Below are 22,977 nucleotides of genomic sequence, written 5' to 3' on the forward strand. Positions count from 1 at the left end.
GTTCAATAATTCTAACGGTCTCATTATTGACAATTTTATAACTTGCGTCAACAATGACTAATTTTTATTATATATTAACGCACAAACATTTACTGATAAGAGTAGATTTCTGACGCCATTTCCTTCTATAACTTCGTTTCTCAAGAAATATAATCGACTTGTAATCTAACCGTTTCCTCTGTTTCTTTATTTTCCACTCTCATCACACATACTTTCAGAAAGTATTTGTTTAAGTCGAAGACAAACACGTAATTACTTCGAAAAATCACAGTCTATATAACCACAGTCGCTAATGAAAATAATAAAACCGCAGTTTGTGTAAAGATTTATATTTGCTCGTGCGAAGAATTATCAGCTGATTTGCACGTAACGTAACAACGCCCGGTACTCGGCTCCTCTTATCTGTCAGTTACATCGTCGGTGTTGCATCTCGGCTCGCTCGCGATGCAAATAACTTTCCGCGAGAATTACAATTTTTAATCAGCTTCGATTGCGGGAAATATTTGGCAATGCGACGAATAAACACACTGTGATCCGGCTTTTTTTTTCTTAGCGCAACGCGCGGACGCGATGAAATGAATGTCGCTTTCCACGCTCATTCGAGAAATGTCAAACGTTGCGTTAATGACATTCCTGCGGGCGCGACCGACGGTTGCCACAAAGTGTCGGATCGAATGAACGCGAGCCGTTCAGATGATGACAGAGGAACGCTGCATGTTTTGCATTTCGTAGTGCCTATGATTTTTGAGCGAATATATCGGTTATCCATGTCGCTGATTATTTGCGCTTAAATCAAAAGTCACTTTAATGAAAATCGATATTTGCAATTAAAACGAGATTTTATTTTTAAAACGCGCAATCGGCTCCCGGCTAATAATAAAAGGTAACATCAGATAACCCGCGTATTTTTGCCGATCGCGAGCTTAGATAGCGCGTTCTCGTAAGAACAACCAATCAAAGCCTGCCATTGATCAAAAGCATAATCTCGAATGTATGACGAACGAGGGAATACTTCTTACATAAAATAACGGAAAGACGGAGCTTATCCTCGAATACGATGACGGCAAGCGAAACCAAGATATGAGTGTTCATAGCGAAGGTCAAATTTAAGGTCGTGACACCTCAACTATCGAGTAACCCTCATTCTCACGATATGAGAGTTGCCGAAGAAAGGAAGGTGGAACGAAAGAGAAATTAATTTATTATCGAAGAGAGAGATGAATAATTACTTTCGGAATTTTATAGATATCGATAGAAACTCGGAGCAATAATAATATAGTTGTATAAAAATTTAACAAGTGTATAAAAAAATAGGAAGAAAAATTTCAAAAATTAAAATAGATAATTAATAACAAAAAATATTTTTAAATAAAATCGGTAAGAGAATTTAAAAAAAAAAAAAAATGGCAACAGCTGAAGATGAAAGAGAGAAAAGACACTAAGGTAATAAGAGCTTTCCCATCTCAAATGTATGCGGTGACAATAATCGTCATATGAATAAAAGATACATTGGTAAACGAAAGACAGGAGAGCGTGACACCCGTGATTGGCGTGATGACTCTCGGCGTTATCGCCATAGGCGATATCCCGTGACTGAAAACATGCATGAGTTTTCGAAAGTGTGATGCATAAACGATCCGTATTGTCTCACGGAGAATTTTATTTTCGATCGGCGAGAGAAATTGACGAACGGATAGGTTTCACCATAACTTCCAAAGATGAAAGATATATAGAATAGAAAGTTAGTTATATATATATATATATATATATATATATATATATATATATCGATATATATAATCTTTATGCGTATGATAACGTATTAAATTTCTTATTGTGTATTGCTTTTAATCACGAAGTATACGACAAATATATACGATTTAGTATGCTTGTTAAGCGATTGCGCTGTTACAAACAAGGAATACAAACAAGGAATAAATTACGTTCTGCAGCTAACAGCCGGTAATCGCTGCAGCGCGCTAATGAGGGAATTTATCGTCAGTCATCGATGTGTCAAATCGAACATGTTCGAGTATCCCATGAAACGCGGCGTTTCACGTCGTGACGAGGATCCTCGCATTCATTTATTGAGCAACGGTGCCTTGTTTGCCGGCACGGACGATTAAATAGTGTGTACAGCTGCGAGTGTGAAAAAATTCGATAACTCGGCATCGTTCAGGTAATGACGCGAATCCGCGATCGGGAACCGTGATTCGCGTTTAAGGCAAGCGCCGCGTATACGTACCGCTAGTTTACATCTGGCCTGGACGTTGAGAGGCTCGTAAATCCGTGGAGAATCCGGCAGCGCCTTGTTCCCGATCGTTCGCGATAGTTGAATCGAAGATGATATCAGAAACAGCGCAAAAAAACGCGATAAATTAGCGATGTAAATTAGGAGATTCCAAATATACGCAAAATAACAAGAAAAATAATTAATACATGCAAAAATATTTTAAGAAATTAAAAAATTCAAATGTACATTTAATATGTTTCTATTATTATACATTTTATCCGAGATATTATACAATTTTTAGTCACGTAAATAATACAAATTCAATAACTCGTTTAAAGACGCGAGAGATCTCCAGCTGGGGCCCTGAACGTGATCTTCTAGCATCATTGTTTGTCGAGCTTCCACGTTGGAAAGCATCTCACGCTCGCGATCCGTTGTTGAATCCTGGCGCGAAGACCTTAAGCTTCGTACTTATTCGCGGGGTAGTCTTGCTTATTGCTAAAGATTTGCCAAAGAGAATGCTTCTCATTAAGTCGGGATTTCAGTGCATGAAAATCGAGATATCGGAAGCACGATCGTGCTTTCTCATTTTTTTTTTTATTTCGCTTTAAGACTCGCTTAAGCAAAATAAATTTTCGACAAAACTGTTAACTGTGTCAACAAAATCGTCATTCTTTTTTTTTTTAGATTAAGCTATTAACATGCTCCGAAATTTAAAGTAGTATCTGGTATTTGAAAGCTATAATAAAATTCTAATTATATCGCGTTTGCCGCGATATAACGATGAATAATAAAAACGACAAATCTCATAAATAGTTATTTATCCGTCGATAAATAAAATTTAATATCTGAGACAGACCGTGACGTATCTTATTTGTATCAAACGATCGAAATTCATATTATTTTCCTCGAGTGATTCATACTCCGCGTGTGTTTATTACTCCCTCTTTGTTTATAAAAGATCGAACAACGCAAACAACTCGAAGCCTCTTGCATAGTAATTTCGGAACCGCTCATTGTTCTCGACGACCAATCGAGCGCGAGGAGAATAAATCCGGAATGATTTTTAGCATAGGAGAAAGCGCTCGGAAATCTTATCCAAACGGACGGTGCGTCGCGGAGGACAAGATCGTTTGGCAAAAAGTCAAGTCGTTATGGTTTCGTGGTTCGGGCTATTTTTCCCTCGAAACAAGGAAAAGTAAGTCATTGACTCGTGCTCCGTTCATTTCGTCAGCGAGATCCTCCGCGAGGAAAGGACGGGAGGAGAGCTCATTGTGATATAGATATCGAAAAGCTCATTACACTCGGGATCTCGTTTGTGCTTTATCGTTTGCTATCCGCGAATATTCGGAGATTTGTTCCTATCGACGTCTCGGATAGAGACGTTCTCGATAGGCTTTCGATGCGATTTTATACGCTCTACGTATGTCGGTGATGGGTGAAAGGAGGGAGAGAGAAAAAACGCGACGAATCGAGAAAAACAGAAAAAAAAAACTTGGCTATTGACCGGATTGGCAATCGGATCGATTCCTCAAATTGCTAATAACGCTTTCACGTCGACGAAATTGCAGGAAACGGACAAGCGAGGGTATACTGTCATTACTGAAATCATCTTGCCACGTGCGCGCGCGCGCGACGACAAAAAAAAAGAAAGACGTGTCGTCACACAATTGTAATTATTCGCACGAGAATTTGCTCGTTTCGCGCGCGTATTGCACGTTTTTGCATATTTCGTAAGCCTTATCCCTGCAGCGAGAACAACTGCAGCTTTTTCCACGCCTGTACTTTCGGTACTTCAGATAATTAGGCAGATGTAACGCGTATTAATTTACGCAATTGAAAGTTGTTTAAGATATGACGCAATTTTGTCGAGAGATTGCTCGAAAGTCTCGACATATGTATGTATATATATGTATGTGTGCGTGCGTGCGTGCGTGCGTGCGTGCGTGCGTGCGTGCGTGTGTGCGTGTGTGTGTGTGTGTGTGTATGTGTGGAGTACCTTCCGAGAACGATCGAGGAATTGTCGCTTGAGCTTAATCCTTGATACATTCCGTAAACGTCGCGAGAGTGTGACGTATTACTTTCATTATTAATTGTTGGATAAATATTATTATTAGTAGACGAGAGAAAAAGATGAGAAATAAAACATTATCGCTCTCTACAAGTGAATTCACTTAGCGATTTCTTGTCAAAGTCTCTTGTTATGCAGCGTGGAGGAAGTTACGCGAGATATATTGATTATGTGATAAATACACGAATATATAATACCAGTTTCGCGTTGTATAACCGAGCAAACCGGCTAGATAACGATTCGCTTCAGGAAATTTTTATAATAGAATTTTCTTAATTAAAATGAATTTTTTTATAATCCTCCAATAGAATACGTATCACCTTATTTCAACTAGAAAAGTTAGAAAGTTACAAAAAGAGCCTTTGCAAAAAGTTGTTACGAAAAGAGCCTTAAGAGCCTATCACTTTTTTTTTGTCAGAATTGCGAGATTCCCCGCACAGCCGGAGAAGAATCTGCGAGATTTCGTCAAGATATCTTGCTGGGAAATGATAATATCTGTGAGATATCCCACGTAAGCACGGGATATATATCTGGGGAATAGTATATCCTTTTGAGATATTAATGTAACCACTTGTGTACACATATATGCTTTTGCCACAGCGTTCAAGAGATAATCGCAGAATGTCCTTTGCAATATCCACATGCCTGAGATATTTAAGCAAGAGCACGCTTCGCGTAATACACTCGTAATATGTCAACATTTATAATGCACTAATATTTTAAGGACATTTTACGAAAATTTTTGTGCTAGATATATAAGATGATTTTGGCGACACATGCAGGTTTCGATCGCTTTTGCTTATGCCTAAATATCGACAGAAGACAATAGAACAATTTGTATTGTACATCTTTGATCTCGAAGCGTTTACATAATTCGAATTGTGCAAGTGCAGCAGATCCTCTCATTCCTTATGTAGGATCGATCGTACTTGGATGCACGGCACGTGGGCATAATCGCGTCGGATCGAAGCGCAATCATTAGATTTCACATGTCCCATTTCAGAGTGTTGACGTTCGGGAGAGAAAGCTGCGCCCCTGTTTTTTTTTTTCATATTCATTTTTCATATAACACTCTCGCGTTGGCTGTTCCCGATACGACAGAGACAAATCGGCCGTATTGTAGACAAAAATCCCGATAGAACATTGCGCAATAACATTGCGGCGAGAACGAGTCCTTTTTACGCGTGTCACTTGAGTCACATGTCATTGTGACACATGTCACATGTGATTCACGTTAGGTGCGCTGAAATTTTACGAGATATTAATATCTCTGTTTATTCCGCGTCGGATAAGTCGGTTTATTCGTTGTTTATCCCGAGAGCGTAAACATCTGTAATAGTTGGCAAGGGTTATTCCCGTATATTAATAAATTAATATTGGACCATAAATAAATTAACGATTATACCATATAATATTCACGTAAAAAATAACACAAGCTGTTATATTAAAAATGTCTTTATTCCACTTTGTGAGAAGATCGTCAACGCTTTCATTCGACGCTGAATTGAAAAATCGTTCAACTATCTAAAAGATTAGATATTGTTGATACGTGAACGACATTGAATATCACGAGTATTCCTTACTTTTGCGCGCATGCATGGAACGTGCGAATGGCTATCGATGAAACCGCGGCGAGATAAGGTAGCTGCTATCGCAAAAGTGACGATGTAACCGGAGGTAGCCAAGCCCTACTGTCCACTGACTTCCTTTCCGCATAGCCACACAATGCGCGTTATTTATTTTATAATTATCGACGTCACTGCTTGTCAATTGGGCTCTTGAAAGATTTGTAATTAAACGTATTTTAAGATTCGCGCACTCGGAGCTGATTGCGGATTAACAATCAATTTCTTCCCGTTTGAAATTTACGGCTCTTACAAAACAAAAAAAAAAAAAATTATCGTCCCATAAAGTGTCATTAATATTTCTAAACACGATGTTCTCGCGTTTTATCATCTCATTCGTTATTACAGTCCGCTTCGATAGCGATCGTGTGAATTTTTTCCTCTTTCGTGTATAACCGCGATAGCTATTGAGTAGAAAATGATTCTTATATTCAAATACATAAGAATAATAAGGATAATAATAAAAAGGAATTTTAATAAAATATGTGTTGCTTTTGCATTTGAAAAAATAGAGGAGTATAATAATAGTTACTAAGAATAGATTGAGATAAAATCAATGGAAAGTGATAAAAATGATCTCTCGATACTTTAATGATAACTTGGCGTCGCAGTTCCGTGGCGGTTAAGACTAAGGTTTCAATTTTCCGATGATTTTTTCCCAATTGGTACCGCATAAACGAGTTTACGCGCGCACGTGCTGATCCGGTCGCCGATAATAGCGATCGATACAGGAATAGATGCACCGTGAAAGTAAAATCTGTGAGGCAAATTGAGGAGGCATAATGTTATTGCACGAGTACGGCAGACGGATCTCTTCTTCTTCTTCTTCTTCAAATCAACGTTTAAAGAGCGTCGTAAACGCGACGCGATTTCATAAAATGTGAAAACGAAGCTTTCCGCGCGTCTCCCCGTTCTTCCCCACTTCTGTCATCGAACACGCGAACGTTGACAAGTCTCTTTATTAAACGACTCTGAAACAATCAATATTTATTGTCGATACTTGGATATTTACAATCCTTTCGGTTTCGTCGGCTGGCAAATAAAAGTCGAGACTTTCTCTCGAGAAAAATTTGATTACTTGCCTTATAGGTATTATTTCGCAACTTTACGTTCAAATATTTCTATTGTCATGTCAAATATTAAGATTATATTTAAGATATATTTTGAATTAATTATAGAATACAGTTAGGAATTAGGACGAACAAAAAATCAAGAAGAATCTTGTTATTCTTTTATACATTTTTCTTACTTAGATCACGGTGCTTTCTCTCTCTCTCTCTCTCTCTCTCTCTCTCTCTCTCTCTCTATCTCTCCGCAATCTTGTAAATAAAACGTGATTGACGTTTCGATAATCTCCGTTAAGAACGATTTTCCTGAAAGTTTCCGTAGCGCACGCGACGTGGAATAGTATCACTGCTTTATTTGCCATGCGTAAGTTCATCGACCGGCCGCACGGAAAATGTTTTTGCGCTTGCGCTTGCTATTATTGTAACGGTGTAGAAAATTAGTCACGATGCCATGGCCTGCAGAAGAATACACTGTCGAGCACGCGCTCGGTGCACACTCGCCATAGTGCGACACGCAACCTTATAGAATTCAAATTACGATCGAATTATTATCGATTCTCGTGCTACAATTTATTCCTGTTTATCTTTCTTAAGTCATTATCAATATCAATCGATTGGCGAGGAATATGAAAATTTTTTGACGAATTGATTTTTGTCATAAAAAAAAAAAAATGGTTTACTCTAATAAATTTATCAGCGTATTGATCTTTTTTAAAATTAGAACTGGATGTTTTAATCCAAGTGTTGTCAGAATAGTAGATAAAAATTGCATATTCGACAAATTTCATTCCATCCTCAGTAACGTGATCGGCTCGTTGAAATTTTTCCAGAAGTCACTCCGAATAAAGATATTTTTTTACTTGCAAAAAGAAGTCACGTTACAAAGATATTTATTCAAATCGATCGCTTTTTATCGAGAAATTTCTAAGAGAAAAATTAATAACTTTTGTTTAGTTTTATGATTCAATTTTTACGGTTAATTTTACGTATTAATCTTAAATTAATCTTGGAACAAAATATTTATTCTAGAATTGTTGTAATCGGGAAATCTCTCGGCTAATCGGTTTTCCAACGCTTCCTCCGCCCCCTCCCCCTCTCCCCTCCGCCCCGGCAATTGAGCCATCGCAAATATGCTTTTTAAACAAGAAATAATTACAGGGAAGGTTACATTGTGTACGTATACCGACGCGCAGTTGCGTGACTAGATCTTCGAAGATGGGATAACGCGCGTCGCGTACTTTACCGTAAAGCCTCATAATAAAGGCTCATTCCTATTTACACGAAGATGATTAGGGGGTGAGGGCACGTTGATGACATGCAAGGATTGCGAAACGTATCGCGAACACTTCCTAGAATCGCGCGCGCGTTACCGATCGCCGTTTATCGCGATTATACCCATCATCCATTTGTCCGATCCGTAATTGTGACTCTTTGTCGTTAACTCACGACCGCGAGACATTTCTCGCGTACGCCGATAAATCCCACGTTTCACAGATCACGCTAATCTTATCGCGCGCGCGCCACACAAACAGGAACTGTACCTTCTCGGTCAAAAATTTTTTTTCGTCGATACTTTATACGAGGACGGCGATTTAGAATGATTATCCGATAAGCGATTTGGGAAATTCGAAAACATCTTTGAGAGCTGTTTTCTATTTTGTACATTATTTTTGGGATATTTTATCAACGTTACGGAATTTTTTAATTTTTTTATTTATTCGACATGTAACACTTGTCATACATTTATCATAAGCTATATGAAATATTAGCTGACATTTGATATGTTAAATTATGATGATACGTATGGCTACGTATTCGTTAATTGATCTATAGAAAGTTCTTTTCATGGACTCGGCGTCACGAAAAAGCGTTTGTGCAGACTCGAAAAATTATCAATACGACAGGCTATTAGCATGTTTGACAAAGTCGTTTGACAACGAATTACGATACTGCCTACTCTTACCACGAGATTTCTCCTCCTCCAAGAGCAAAATATTGTGCTAATTAACGTGAAAGTCATCCCGATAACCACGCTCTCATTTCCGACATGAAAAGGACAGAAATGAATTTAAATAATATATGAAAAATTCAAATCTTGAGAAGCGCCGAAGAAAGCCGAAGGTCGTCAGGACAGACAGGAAATACGGTGCCGTGTTTCGACAATCCTAAATCATAATGTTTCATCACGGGCGCGAGCGAGCTCATGCGAGTTGGGGAGGGGAGGGGACCCGACCGGTCCGACCGAGGGCCTTAGAGGTTCAAAGGTTATCTTATGTCTTGGGAATGTTCGACGAGGCGCGTACGTAGGTACCGGTGTTAAGTTGCACGATGGGCGATGGGTGCGTGGAACTTTACACGACATTGTTTAGGCGCGATTGCGTTTTCTGTCAAATTTCTCGTTTAACGCGGTCCGAATTTTCGGATTATAATATATATCTATTTTTTTTTTTTTTTTTTCAAAATTTTAATAACAACGAATGGCATGCGTTTGAGCGTTTAAAATGTCGAAATAGCACAGGAAGCATCGGATTACTCTATTCTTTTGGCTATCAATTCCTGTGTTTGAGATAATAATAATACACGCGACACAATGAAAATTAATTAATCCCCGATAAATTGTGAGATAGTTGCGCGTATGTTATTTTGCAGCTTAATTACGATACATCATGCACGGATATGCGTTCTATTACAACTCTATTTGTAACGCTATATAGCTTGTAATTTCTGATAGAAGATAAAGCGAGTGCCGTGTTATTTTATACGAGTACCATATTATTTTACACTTGTAAATTTGTATGTATCTACTGATTAATTTCATTTACATAACACACAATTTTATTTACACGACTCACCTTACATTTACTATTACATGGCACAGTGCGCAGATATTTGATTCATAAACAGTATCATATATCTATATTTTGTAAAAAAACGCGTTGAATAAATTGACACACTATATAGAGATCTCTTGATTGAATAATAGAAGAAATCTGCATATATTCGAATTTTAAAATTAATAAATTAAAAATTCATTAATTATATGTTCTATTAACATAATTAATGTAATCAGATGAAGTTATACAAGACCGAAAAAAAATTAGATTGTATAATTTCATCTTTAATCTTTAATCGTATATGCCTTTCCATTATGCAATATCTCACGAGCATTAAAAGTCACACGTGGTCAATTAATTTTTAATGTCTCTCTCACACAATCACTCCATTTAATAGTCATGTAAATGTAATATTGCAATAATTATTTTTTTTCAACGAAGAATCCTTTATTTCTGTTTCAGGATTCATCAACTGCAACGCCGCCAATACTCTGCAGTCGCTCGCTCAGCTACATGGTGAGTGAAAACTAGTTGTTAATCCCTCTTCTTTTCTTCCTCCCTCCTGCGGGGATATGCATATCCCCGCGTTACGTTTACATATCGCTAGAAGATAATCGCCGAGGGGAAGGGAAATCATCGCGCGGGTTCAATTAAAATTTGTAGTTACGTAATGTGTGTCCGTGTACTGCACAAGAGAGGTATGAGCGACTTCCTGACGCGATGACGGCAATCGGGGAAACGCGGTCTTCCTTCGTGACGTTCACTTCCTCTTTCTTCATCGTAATCACCATATCGGGGAGGGAAGTGTTCTTTGGTCGCAACCTGTATTTTATATTCCCAGAATGTTCGGCGAAAATTCTATTCTTTTGATTTAACGCGAAGAAATTTCGCGATTCACTCGTTGCATTTTTCTGCTCGCGGATCGAACTAACAAATTCAATATAAAGAACGGGTTTTGATTTATAAGTAATCCGATATATCCACAGGTAGAGATGTAAAGAAATTGTTTCTTTTTTTAATAGAAAAAAAAACAAATTTTGATTTTTTTCATTATTTTTTTAAATATAATATTATTTTTTTTTATATTATTTCGTTAACATAAAAAAAATAAAGTTTAATATTCATAATTTTTTTTTTTTAATTACCTTCAATGGACATGATTTGGATAATTTTCAATTAGATGCATAATAAAAATTTTTATTAATTAAAAATACCCAATTGGAATGCGAGTTGTATTTAAAATAATAATAATTAATTCAAATCTATCATCTAAAAATTTAAAAATAATAAAAAATCAATAATCAAAATATAAAGATATTAAATATCTGAAAAAAAAAAAAAATTTTTTTTATTTTTTTTTCTATCCATAGATATATCGACAGGCTGTAAATTACGTAAATTATTATGTAAAACGATAATCCGATTTGCTTTTCTCGTCTTTCTCACTCAACCGCGAAAATATAAAAAATATATTGTATGTTTTTAGTAACAATTTTTTAATTTAAATGTCTTTAATTTAAATGTTTAAATAATATAGATGAATGCTTAAATATATGCGACACGATCGTTGCGTGAAAAGATTTTAATCCGAAAAATACAACAGCTGACGCGATCGCTTCGATTTTTACATCGTGATATCCCGCTGACGTGTTTCGGCAAAGAAAACGCGCGCGCGCGAAGAGAACGAATTTTCTTAAAGAGATTTTATTACCTCCGGGAGAGAGCAGGGGAAGGTTTGATAAATATACAACGGGCACTTTAATTAAATCTCGTAATGTGTGTCGGCGCGTCCGCGCTCGTCCGTGTCATTGATCTTGAGCCCCCGCATGCACCCAGTCTCTTGGATCGTAAAGATGTCCCGGTGCAATTTCTCCTCTCGTGGTGTTGGTCATTAACACGACAAAAGTTTATGCTGGGAAATGCGGCCGCGCGAGTGCAAGAAGGACGGATTTATTTTTGTGACGTCGCGAATCCAAAAGTAGCTGTCACATACTTATGGACGAGTCACGGAGGCGTTTCGGATTTCATTCTCCCATCTAAGGGAATGTTCCCGGGAATGTCGGATCTGTATAAAACTCTGCGAGCATGTTACGCGATCGTATAGGACACTTATCTTTTTATCGATCGACTTTTTGGGAAACATTTTATGTCTCCATGGCCTCTTGAAAAGTTTGGTGATATCAGTTTCAAGACATTAAGAAGCTAAAAATAATTATTTATATGACTTTATGTGACTATTTATATGACTATATGAGTTTACAAAGTAAACATTTTTTTTTGATCTGCTTATATTACAATAATCGTAAAAGTTTGTAAAAGGAGTCTCTCGAAAAGATACTTGAAAACAGTTTTAATTATATATTCTGATGTGTAGGGATATTAGATTTTTTTTTTTTTTTGCATTTTGAAGATCTTTTATTATTGCAATATATTATAGTGCGTGTAATTGCTTGGAAAACTGCGCATAAATATTGGCTGATATTTTATTACACATATACCATCGAAACTTCAGAATATCACAAAGACGTTTATGTCTTTTTTTTTATCAGCTCATTATTAATGCGTCGTTGACACGTATCCGGGAAATCTTTTAGGGTCGAAATTAATCGAGTTCGTGTCGCGGACGTAACGTCATTTTACGTCGCAATGGAAAACAACACGCGTCTAGTATTTCGGTCAAAAATTTTCCATTCGGCATGAGACACAAACGAGTTAATTAATTCTCCGATGCACTTTGGAAAGTTGAAACGATCCGTTGATAAACCCGCATTCGCACACACACACAGACGTTACGTGTTGCGCATAATTTGTTTATCGCGTGTACAATGTTAGCAACAATTGGGCTGAATCGCTGAATGAGGTTTTCATTATATTTTATACTGATTGTGCTAACGTAGAAGAATGGATATTAATATTTTATCGCTGCGTTAAAATCACGTGAGTGTGATATATAATTAATCACCTCCTGTCAAAATTATATAGCTCTAAAAGCTCTTCGAGGAAAAGAGCGCCAAAGTAAAATTTAACTTTTCCTTCACTTAATCACATAATGATACTACGTTTCGCGAACAAGACTGTCGACTGTCATAACTATACACACGTATTCTTATCTTAATTCCTTTGCAATGTTACATAGATAAATACACGTGCACGTGTCTACGATACGCGTGTATAAATATTTCATAAGCTATGACGCGTAACATGTTTATTATATATATGTGCAAGAGAGAGAGAGAGAGAGAGAGAGAGAGAGAGAGAGAGAGAGGTCACGTCCCGCGCGCATACATAATACAGTTACGAGCGGGTTGCACGTTAAGTCGACTCCGCTACCTGTATAACCGACTACATTACCATATATATTGATCCAACCTAGAAAACGCGCCCGTAGAATCGCCCTCCGCCAGACGTTCTCGGTGCCGGCACTTTTTGACAATGTGTCGTCCTCGGTTACGCTCCTCGGCTTTTTTTTTCACGGTCTGTGCGGAATCGCTTCGTTTCCCCGTGTGTGCGCGTTTTTTGACCCGACATTGAATTATACACCCGTCGGTTCTATTTGTTCACAGAGTTCCTAATAAAATATACCGTGCCTACACACGATACAATTAAAGACACCGCGACTTTCATCCCAGATTTATATAATTTTTTACTACGTACAATAAGTTTGAAGGGACGTGTCGAAAATACATAAAACTGCAAAAATTATTTTAGAAATTATTTTATTAAGTGATTTTATTTATTATTTTTTATACGCTTGTGAAAATATTTATCTCCACACGTGCTGCACGTAGCGAATGGGAAAAAAGGTCTGTTCTTTGAATTTGTTGCGTCGTAAACTTTTCACGCACGTAATCCCTGATTTACATTTCATGAGTGAATTCTCTTGTCGTATATATTAATTGCATTCTATCTCGCACGATAACACGTGCTCTTCGCGAATTAATCGACAGGCGCGTGTCTTATATTACGATCGAACAGTAAAAACGGCACGTCCGTATCAAGTGTTAAAAGTTAAATGTTAAAATTACTACGAGCACGAGCGGAATCTTCCTTCTCGTAGGCATGCATTCGAGAAAGAATTCGAAAGAATTTTGCTGATGGCATCGCGTTTTGCAGGTGCAGCGCAAATTCCTGCCGCCGCAGATAGTTGCGTAATTCACGATCCGCGTCCGGTTTTGAACAGGAGAGCCTTTACGTCGTGTTTAAAAAAAAAAATGCATTATTTATTAATTACTTTTTTTTTTTTAATAGACTTGCGCGCACAGATGAGTGCGAGAATGAAAAATGCGGTGTAGTCGTTAAAAATCACCGCAATATTTATTGCACAAGGAGACGTCGCGATGGAAAATCTACATTTGCACGCAAATATATATTTGACATCCCGGGGAGATACTCAATTAGTATCACGATATCGGGAATGATTTCCGATGCAATTTGTAATAAAAGCTGTTATAAGCTCGACGAGATACGGAAACTTTCAATCTACAGCGAGACTACTTGTTTATGTTAATCGTCTTCTGCTTGCCGAGACATGAATTTCAGTCCGAGCGAATCCGAATATTAATGCACGCCCATAAATAAACATTACTTGTGCGTTACTACGATATTTCGCTAGATATTCGTAAAAATTCATTCATCCAAAATTTTTTCGGCACTTTTAAATCGTAAATATTAAAAAAAAAAAAAAAATAATTTAAATATTTTTTATAAAATTTATGATTGCAGAATAATACACGATTATAATTTTTTAATCTCTTCGAAATCATCTTTATTTAGAGAGAAAATATTACCATTTAGTGCGCAATTTTTTAATATTTAAATATTCTTGATTTTTAATTTTGAAATTTGTATTTTATACATTCTTGGTATCACGTGGAGTTATACGTCGGATTGAAAATTCAAGTCATCCCGCGAATCTATCTATCGTAACATTCTTTTCGTTTTATCGAACGATACGGATGTTATCGTTTCTCTTCGCGTATTCCTTGGAGAGCTCACACCGAGAATTTTCTATCGACGTTTCCCGACGGTGCTATACTTCTTGCCCGGGGAACGAACGTGGCCTGAAATTACGCGAGCATGCACGGGGAACCATATGCGTGACAGACATGCCTGAAGTCCTCCGGTGATGGGACGACGATTGTATGTAACACAGGGCTCTTACAGTGAAAGACGCAACCGCGGTGGAGGGAGGAGGGGGATACATTTCGTAATTAATACATCATTTTCGGTGGGTCTCTCCGCTCATCTGTATCTCTGTCGGGATACTAATCGCCTCGTATTCTCGCGTCATTTCTACTCATAAGTCTTAATTAGATATCACGTGTTGACAGGCGAGATGAATTCCTCTTATCTTATTATCAGAAAAGATATTTTTATTTTTGTGACTATATATATATATCGATTTTTCACAATTACAACGCGCTAGACTCTCTTCTTCTCGCTCTTCTCGCATATGACTTTCATCTACCTCACGTGCTCAGCTTCGTGCCTGTGCGCTTTCGAAGAATCGACGCGAGTTTCAAAAGAATGGTCGTTAGACTCTCCACAATAGCAAACGCTGGTAATTAACTTCCTGGCCGGATCCAGTGTTGCTTTGACTGAACGTAGAGCGGGGACATAATATTGTGCAAGTATGTGCTTCTGCCACCTTGAATTAGCACGAGCGGAACTTCTTTTCAGATTTTTCGTAAAATCTGAAATTATAGCTTAATCATAAATTTTGCAATAAAATAAAATATTATTGTGGCGACAATTTTTCGGAGCATATGAATCGTATAAAAATGAAGAAAGGATTGTAGTTGACGATTTTTTTTTTGCCAGAATCAACTACACAGAAAGATTATAATATTAAAACTTATATTCTTGCAGACACGGATTATCTGTACCTTTATTACAAATTCCCATTATACGTCTGCTTAAATTGTATAATCTTTTATCTTTTATAAGGAGATATACATACTAGATTTTCGCGATTATATTCCAGAATCAGAATTCAATTAAAGTTTACAAATTTGCATAAAAATGACATATTCAGTTAAACGACTTCTCGGAAGAGACTTCATATAATATTCTCGTCAAACACGTCAGTTTTATTAGACTTACAAATGCTTGGTAAAAATTACAATCATTGTGACGAGTCTCCTCCAAGAAGGATCGTGTCTCTTTTTGAAGAAGACTTTTACGATTCGCACAGAATGGTTTCCGAGAGGTTCGAGCTCCTCGCGCAGCGAGTTCGTTTTCGCAACGACTGCATAACTACCGGTGGAATGTTACGCGTTCGTCCAATCGCCGTGCAGATAATTGGTGCGAACGAGGTAGCGCACGCTCGCTAACAATTCGAGCCTTTGACCTTTAACGCAAGGCGTAAGCTCGTAAATCACGTTGTGCGACTGTGCAAAATCACACATCTACGTGTCCGCGAAACGTTGTCAGAGAACCGAGAGGATGGAAGCGACGTCCTTTCATCTTGATTGTCGCTCGATAATGACGTCTCGCGATGAAAAATATTTTATCCGTTTATGACAGAAAATTCTTTTTTTTATTATCTCACGCGTGTATTGAGAACCGAGAGGCCGGGTAACGCGCGGTTATTATCTCAGCGCGTTGTCATTTGAGATGGGGAAGTGGATGACGGCAGAGAAGTCGGCAATGTAATATTTGTAATGTCTCGCGACTTATCGGCTTTTCAAATTTCACAACATTTCGTTGACTCGTCATCTGCTTCCAATAACTCCCGAGCATATACGCGCCTAATCGATGACAATTCACGAAATGCTTTACAGTTTTTCTAAATGTCAATTTTACCTTATCTCTCGCGATTCTTTTCGTACGATTCTTTAAAATAAAACTTTCCACGACAAAAACATTATCTTCAGAATATGTACATGCGTATAACAGAATCAGAGATCTGTAGACTTTCACGCGCAACTTCCGCGAAGTAGAAAATGTTTCCGGCCGTTTCCCACCCGAAAATCGAGGGGATGCCGCCGTAATCGCCTATTGCCCCTCTTATCTCGTATCCGGCTGGGCCTTTTTGTGTCGCAAGGGAAAGCCGATAGATATGCATAGAGCCACGAGCACGGATTAGCTTTGGCGAGACCCTGGGTCTCGTGGACATTGCATATTCAGCGGATGCAGATTCCGGCGCGCGGACCGCACAGCCGGCGAAACAATACATTAATTAGCCGGTCTTTTGTAGAGCGAAGGACTCTCTCTCTCTCTCTCTCTCGCGGCCGAGAAAGTACCTCTGGGAGTACGGTTTTAGGCGGACACCCCGTATAACTTCCTCTTTCGTAGCCGGGACGTTCTCCGGTGCGCGACCATAAATCCGGGCGACGTTCAATATTTATGGGCGCTGCGGTGGTGGCTCTCCGGCGCGCTTACTTTAATCTCTACTAGCCAGGGCGAAATGCCCAAGCCCACGACAGATGACTGCATCTGGATGCCCGGATAGATATATGCAGGTCTTACGATATGAATCCACGTGGCAGGCTAACTTTAAACTTCCGTTTTTTTACATCGCGGATATATGAGTATATAAAGTCTGGGAAATGAAAAAAAAAAAAATATTCCAGCCTGCATTGATCTAAACAATTTTTGACAGATGTTCTCCACAACGCGCGTTTTGTGAAATATTTTTTTTTAAATGATTAAAAAAGCTTCGTATTCAAATTTTATGGCGTGTAAGAGATGATGAAAAACAGCAATAGAGAAGGTTTTAAGAATTAAATAAGATAATTTATGAAAAAATAATATATGTTTTAATCAAGCTGATAATAACTTCTGATGATACTTGATGTTCTTAGGCAACGTGACGCAACGCTCCCGCAAGTTATACTCGTCTCGAAAAGATCATGTTGTCTGTGCCTCGATTATGTTCACCGTATCGCGTCGCAACGAGTTTATTGCAACAGTGCGCGCGGAAAGATACCGTATTGCCGCGGTGAGATTTGAGAAGCAACCGCGCGTTATGCTATGCGCTCGTTCCAGTTACTCGTTGGAAAATCTCGCGTAAATCGAGATACGCGATTGACGGGCTGTACCTTAAGATCGGCCCTACTCGGACCGCTAAATGTCACGGCATTTATAATCGGCGTTCGCGATGTTCGTTGTCACGATACAAAACCGCGAACACGTATATATGCGGATATTATATATCGCGTTCGCGCGCACACTCGATTTCCACACTCCGTGGAAATATAAGCTACACCGCCGTTCTAATATAGGAGATCGACGTGCTATCGCAAGTAACACTTCATTATTCCGAGTGGAGTGTAATGAGAAGTCTAGCCGTGATGGTAAATTGCAGCGCAGCTCATCGGCTTGATTAGACTGCGAAATAAGAAGACGCGCGAGACTCGGTTACTTCGCGTAACAGCTAAGCTCGGATACGCTTTCAGTCAGCTGGTGATTAACATGGCGGAATGTTTAATTAAATCGTCAGTTTTATCTCGCTTGGCGTCCATCGTCGCGTCATGGATACCATTTATTGCGCAATTACCCTGTAATTAGCGCTCTTGATTATTTACAGTGATTACGATCTAGGCATTAGTACATCTATATTACTTAAACTTGTGGATTAGACACTACTTGGTCAGTAAAGTCGTAATGGTAATACTCCGTTCTTCTCGCCCCATAAAAAGCGATGAAATAAGTTTACATAAGTCACAGATGTCTGATATGATATAAACGTGAAACGGACAGTAAAGCGTATTGACTTCCAAGCGAATTTAAGTCGCGTATTAGTGTCACCTTATTGGAGGATTTTACGACTTTGATTAAATCGATGGGCACTTGTGTAACCCGGCTAAGTCAAGGTACGAAGTTTCCCTTGTCCCACATTTCCCGCCGATCCTTGACGAAGTTCCTCGCGACCGGTGTCTCACTTCCTTACACAATACATATTTATCTATTTATTATCTGGATGTAGCGGTGAACATTAGGCTATAAAAGTGCCTTGTCGCCACAAATGATTCATTCTCGCGCCGTTTCATTACGGAGTGCATTCACTTTAATGACCTGAATTTTTTTATTTATTACGTCTTTTCTCGTGTTGCTTTAATAAAGAAGATTGCAATTGTTCGAATTCATACCTGATTTCACATCAAAGTCTACAATAAATATTTTATTTATTGTATTATTTGTAAATTGCATGTATAATAATTAAGTATTCATTAAATATAGTTTTATTATTGACACTTAACACATAATCGAATTAAAATATACTGGGGACATTAATATCGCGTTCGGAAAATCGATTGAAGCGCGAAACACATCGGCACTATTTGACGTTAAATTGCAATTACGTATCGAAATGGAACTCGTGTCGGTGCGAAGGCTATTATTGACACTTTTTTAAGTCGAGTTCCAAAAACGTCAAAAGTTAATGTTGCGGTGCATCGCGTGAATAATACAATGTGCTACCATGATTATTATCCTTAAATAGCAGGGGAATGTAATGGATCTTCAATATAATGTCTAGAAGATTAATTGCGCTCTGAATTTAATTCTGACAAGTAAAGTGTAAATGTCATACGTCACGTGCGTGCCTGACTTGAAGGCCATTTTATCAGAACATGGAAATTATCAACGTGTCATATTATAATATGAGTTAATAGAATCATAAATAATATTTTTTGTATAAAATATTGCATTAATTACGCAAAAAACATTTTTCAGGATTTATCATAATTTGTAAATATATTTTGAATCCATTTTTTTTTAATTATGGAATTATAATCAGAGAAATATACCAGGATTATAAAAAAATTGATAGATATATTTATAATTAATTAAATTACATACAAAGGAGATTAATCAATTTTATTAATTGCTCACGAATGAAAAAATCGTGTGTCATAAACTAATAGCTTCTATTTAAATGTCTTACGCTTGTCATAATTAATAAGTATTTTTTTGTCATCTATCACATATACGCTTTCCAATAATTAAATTATTGGAAAGCGATTCAGTAAGCATATTGAAAGAAGGGCTTTTTTAATTCAATCTTAAAAAAATAATGAAGTTATAACTACGAATCTTTTTCTCCCTCCCTTTCTCTCTTCTTTTCTCTTTAGGACACGATTAACCCGTTTCTCCAAGGACGATAAAAGCGGACCTTTGGCCAATTAAAATCGATAATTATAGCCGACTTTATCATACCGCGACGCAATTAAAGTCAATTACCGCACGTCCTATTCGTGTCGCCGATCACATGACACAATTTGCATCGTGAACTACTTTTACCGTACGAGAGAATAGGCATCTTAGGTGACGCGTGTGTGCTGTAATGCGCGCCTCGGGCATAAATGTGGGGAACAAATGCATAGGCTTCTCTGCTCCTGAATTGTCTCGGTCCCCTTCTCTCTTTTGCGGCGAAGAATGGTTTCTCGATACGATACCATCGACCTTGATAACACTTGTGAAACGAGTCGTGTCACCATGTCAAGAAAAGTCTCTAAAATGGCGTTATAAAAAAATCCCTGCAAGGCTGTCAAATGTGAAAATTGAAAGCGTTATAATTTTAATGAGTTCAATGATAATGCCATAGGAAAGAACAAAATTTTTTATTCTTATGTTTATTTTGAATAATAAAAAAAAAACGTTACGTTACGATATATTTTTCATATTTACAAGATCGAAAATTAATTTTGCTAAAAATTCTGTCAGTTTCAATTTTTTTATTTTTATTTTTTTATTTTTCAACTTTTTAATTTCTTAATTTTAATTTGTGTTTTAAAGTATTATAAAATATCATAATGATATCATATAATAAAGACAAAGTTCTCTCTCTCTTACGATGGATATTAATATTCAACGTAATATTTATATTATTGATATTCAAATAAATATACGTATATGCATACATGAGACATCAGATATCATTGGATTAGAGTAAAGTTTCGGATTAAAACACTTTTCTCTTATATTGAGTGCAATGTGAAAAACCTTCCTGCCTAAAACTTCTTTTCCGTTTAACTGATTTATGAGAATAGATAATCAAACGTGTGTGAGTATCGAACGCGCGCGCTTTCTTTCTCTCTATCGCTCGTCTCCTTTCATCTCGCTTCGCTATTACGTTTATCGTTTGATCTAATGTCGAAAAATGATAAGCGAGAAGCGAACTCGGCACTTTAGTCATTCGATCGGTTCAGATGAAATATGCGGTAACGATACACTACTCGAATCGTTTGAACAGTAAGACGTACCCGCGATATTTGCAATCGTAAGGATATAATGGAGCTCTTACGGACACACACAGTCGCTCGATAGACTAAATTATACGATAGACGAAACAATACATTCGTGGATGTATTTCATGTCTAATATTTGCGTCGAAGAAAGCGCGTATGTATTCTCTGACGTCGCGAATGAAAGAAACTCAAGTCATAAAATTAATTTTTTAGATTAATTTTATAGAGCGAAAAGAAATTTTTTTTTAATATAATTTTATATTATAATAAGAATATATAATATCATCTTGATTATCTCTGTTTTATTAGATACTGTTTAGAATAGAAATTTTGATCCATCCTTATTATGAAATTGTAATGTATAATTATAATTGTAAATGCATTGTTTAATTTTTTTTAAATATCAAATATTTTTAAATCTTTGGAAATTGCATAATTAAAGTTGCTAATTAGTATGCTAATATATTATTTTACGTCATCTCGATGTTTGCTTAGATGCGATAATAAGGAACATATTTCGAAAGTATAACCGACGTTTTGCAACAGCTAATCATTCTTTGATTTGGTCGCAACTTTCTCTATTAGCGAAAATTAGAGGGGAGAGAAAAGGAAGAGGAGACAATGCTAGAGAATAATGGGAACTGATTCTCAAGATCTGCGTGTACGAGCAACGAGAGTTCGTTCAGTACTAAGAGCAGTGATGATTTTTGCGTTCGAAAAAAAGTTGATGCTCTTTAAATTGCAAAAGAAAGCACTACGACCGACGTGCTGCTCTTCACGATATATATGATTTGACGAAATTAGAGAAAGTCGCACACGTGCGAAGTAAATCTCACGTATCTTAGCCAAGATACTTTCTGCATAGCGATCGTATCTTGAATCATTCGATCTGAATCAAAAGTCTCTTAAATAATGTGACAGTTGTGATCTTGCGATCACCATTATTTAATTTTCTGTTTAACGATAACTTAATTAAATTATTTATTCGAATTTCGAGGGATTCAGCCTCAATTTAAATTAATGATGTAGAAATTTATGGAGAATTCCTTTGTCTTTCGACCTTTGTCATGATCAAGGAGTGGCAAGGAAATTCGCTCGATCTCGAGGTTCGCGAGGGTGAACGGATGTATTCGTAACCCCGGAGTATCGCGCGAAATGTCGTGTCCCACCCTTCTCCCTTTCTTCTCGATGGTTACGGCCTCCCCGGCGGTTTCGGTTGCACAAGACTTTCGAAAGGTCAAGAGTGCAACGCGCGTGCCGCGAATTCCTCTTTCTTTACGATACCTGCAGGCGTGGCATCCACCTGCGCTACCTGAACCAGAAGATGAGCCATGAAACATAATACAGATTTGAAGAGATAAATCTTTTGTAGAGAACTTAAATTTCTTTGCGATTTTTTTCGAAATATTTCTAATTTTTTCTAGCCCCTTCCTCTATCAAGGAAATTAAGGAGATTATTTCAATTATTTATATTTTTATTTCTGTATCTTAATTAAAATGGAAAAATTATGAGAAAATTGTTTCGAGTAATCTTATTACTTTATAATGTATTTTAATTTGAGAAAATGATTTTTTATTGATTCGTATGACAAAGGTTAAAGTAATATACATCGTGGTAATTAGTTAAAATTATTAAATAGTAGATTGAAATTAAAATATTACAAGAATAATAAAATCATTTGTATCAAAAAACTTCTTTTTCGCCAAACGTTAATTTCAGATTAAGTAGTTTTCGTTGTCGTATTGACGCATATACGTGAAAGTAAAACTCGAGATGAAAATTATTTAGCGGTGATCAGAACGCAGTAGGAAAGCTGTCTTCTATAATCTCATTACAAGGTAGTAGAAGAGTTAAGGATATTTTTCGTTAGTTTTTGTGGCAAAGTGTTGCGAACGTGCTGGGTCATCCAGGAGAGTCCTCCTCCTCTAGGCGGAATATTATCCTCGATAGAGCT

The 22,977-nt window shown here is 37.2% G+C and overlaps 1 protein-coding gene across 1 annotated transcript in view; it reads left to right on the forward strand.

The window, feature by feature from the left end:
- The window catches only part of LOC126850181 (cytoplasmic polyadenylation element-binding protein 2), a 137,310-nt gene that overhangs the window by 67,390 nt on the left and 46,943 nt on the right, over nucleotides 1–22,977 (forward strand). The window contains exon 3 of the mRNA XM_050592889.1: nucleotides 10,293–10,346. Coding sequence (XP_050448846.1) covers nucleotides 10,293–10,346 — 54 coding nt within the window. The remainder of the gene's footprint in view (nucleotides 1–10,292; nucleotides 10,347–22,977) is intronic.

Source organism: Cataglyphis hispanica, chromosome 6 (genome assembly GCF_021464435.1).
Source record: "Cataglyphis hispanica isolate Lineage 1 chromosome 6, ULB_Chis1_1.0, whole genome shotgun sequence".
Taxonomy (NCBI): Eukaryota; Metazoa; Arthropoda; class Insecta; order Hymenoptera; family Formicidae; genus Cataglyphis; species Cataglyphis hispanica.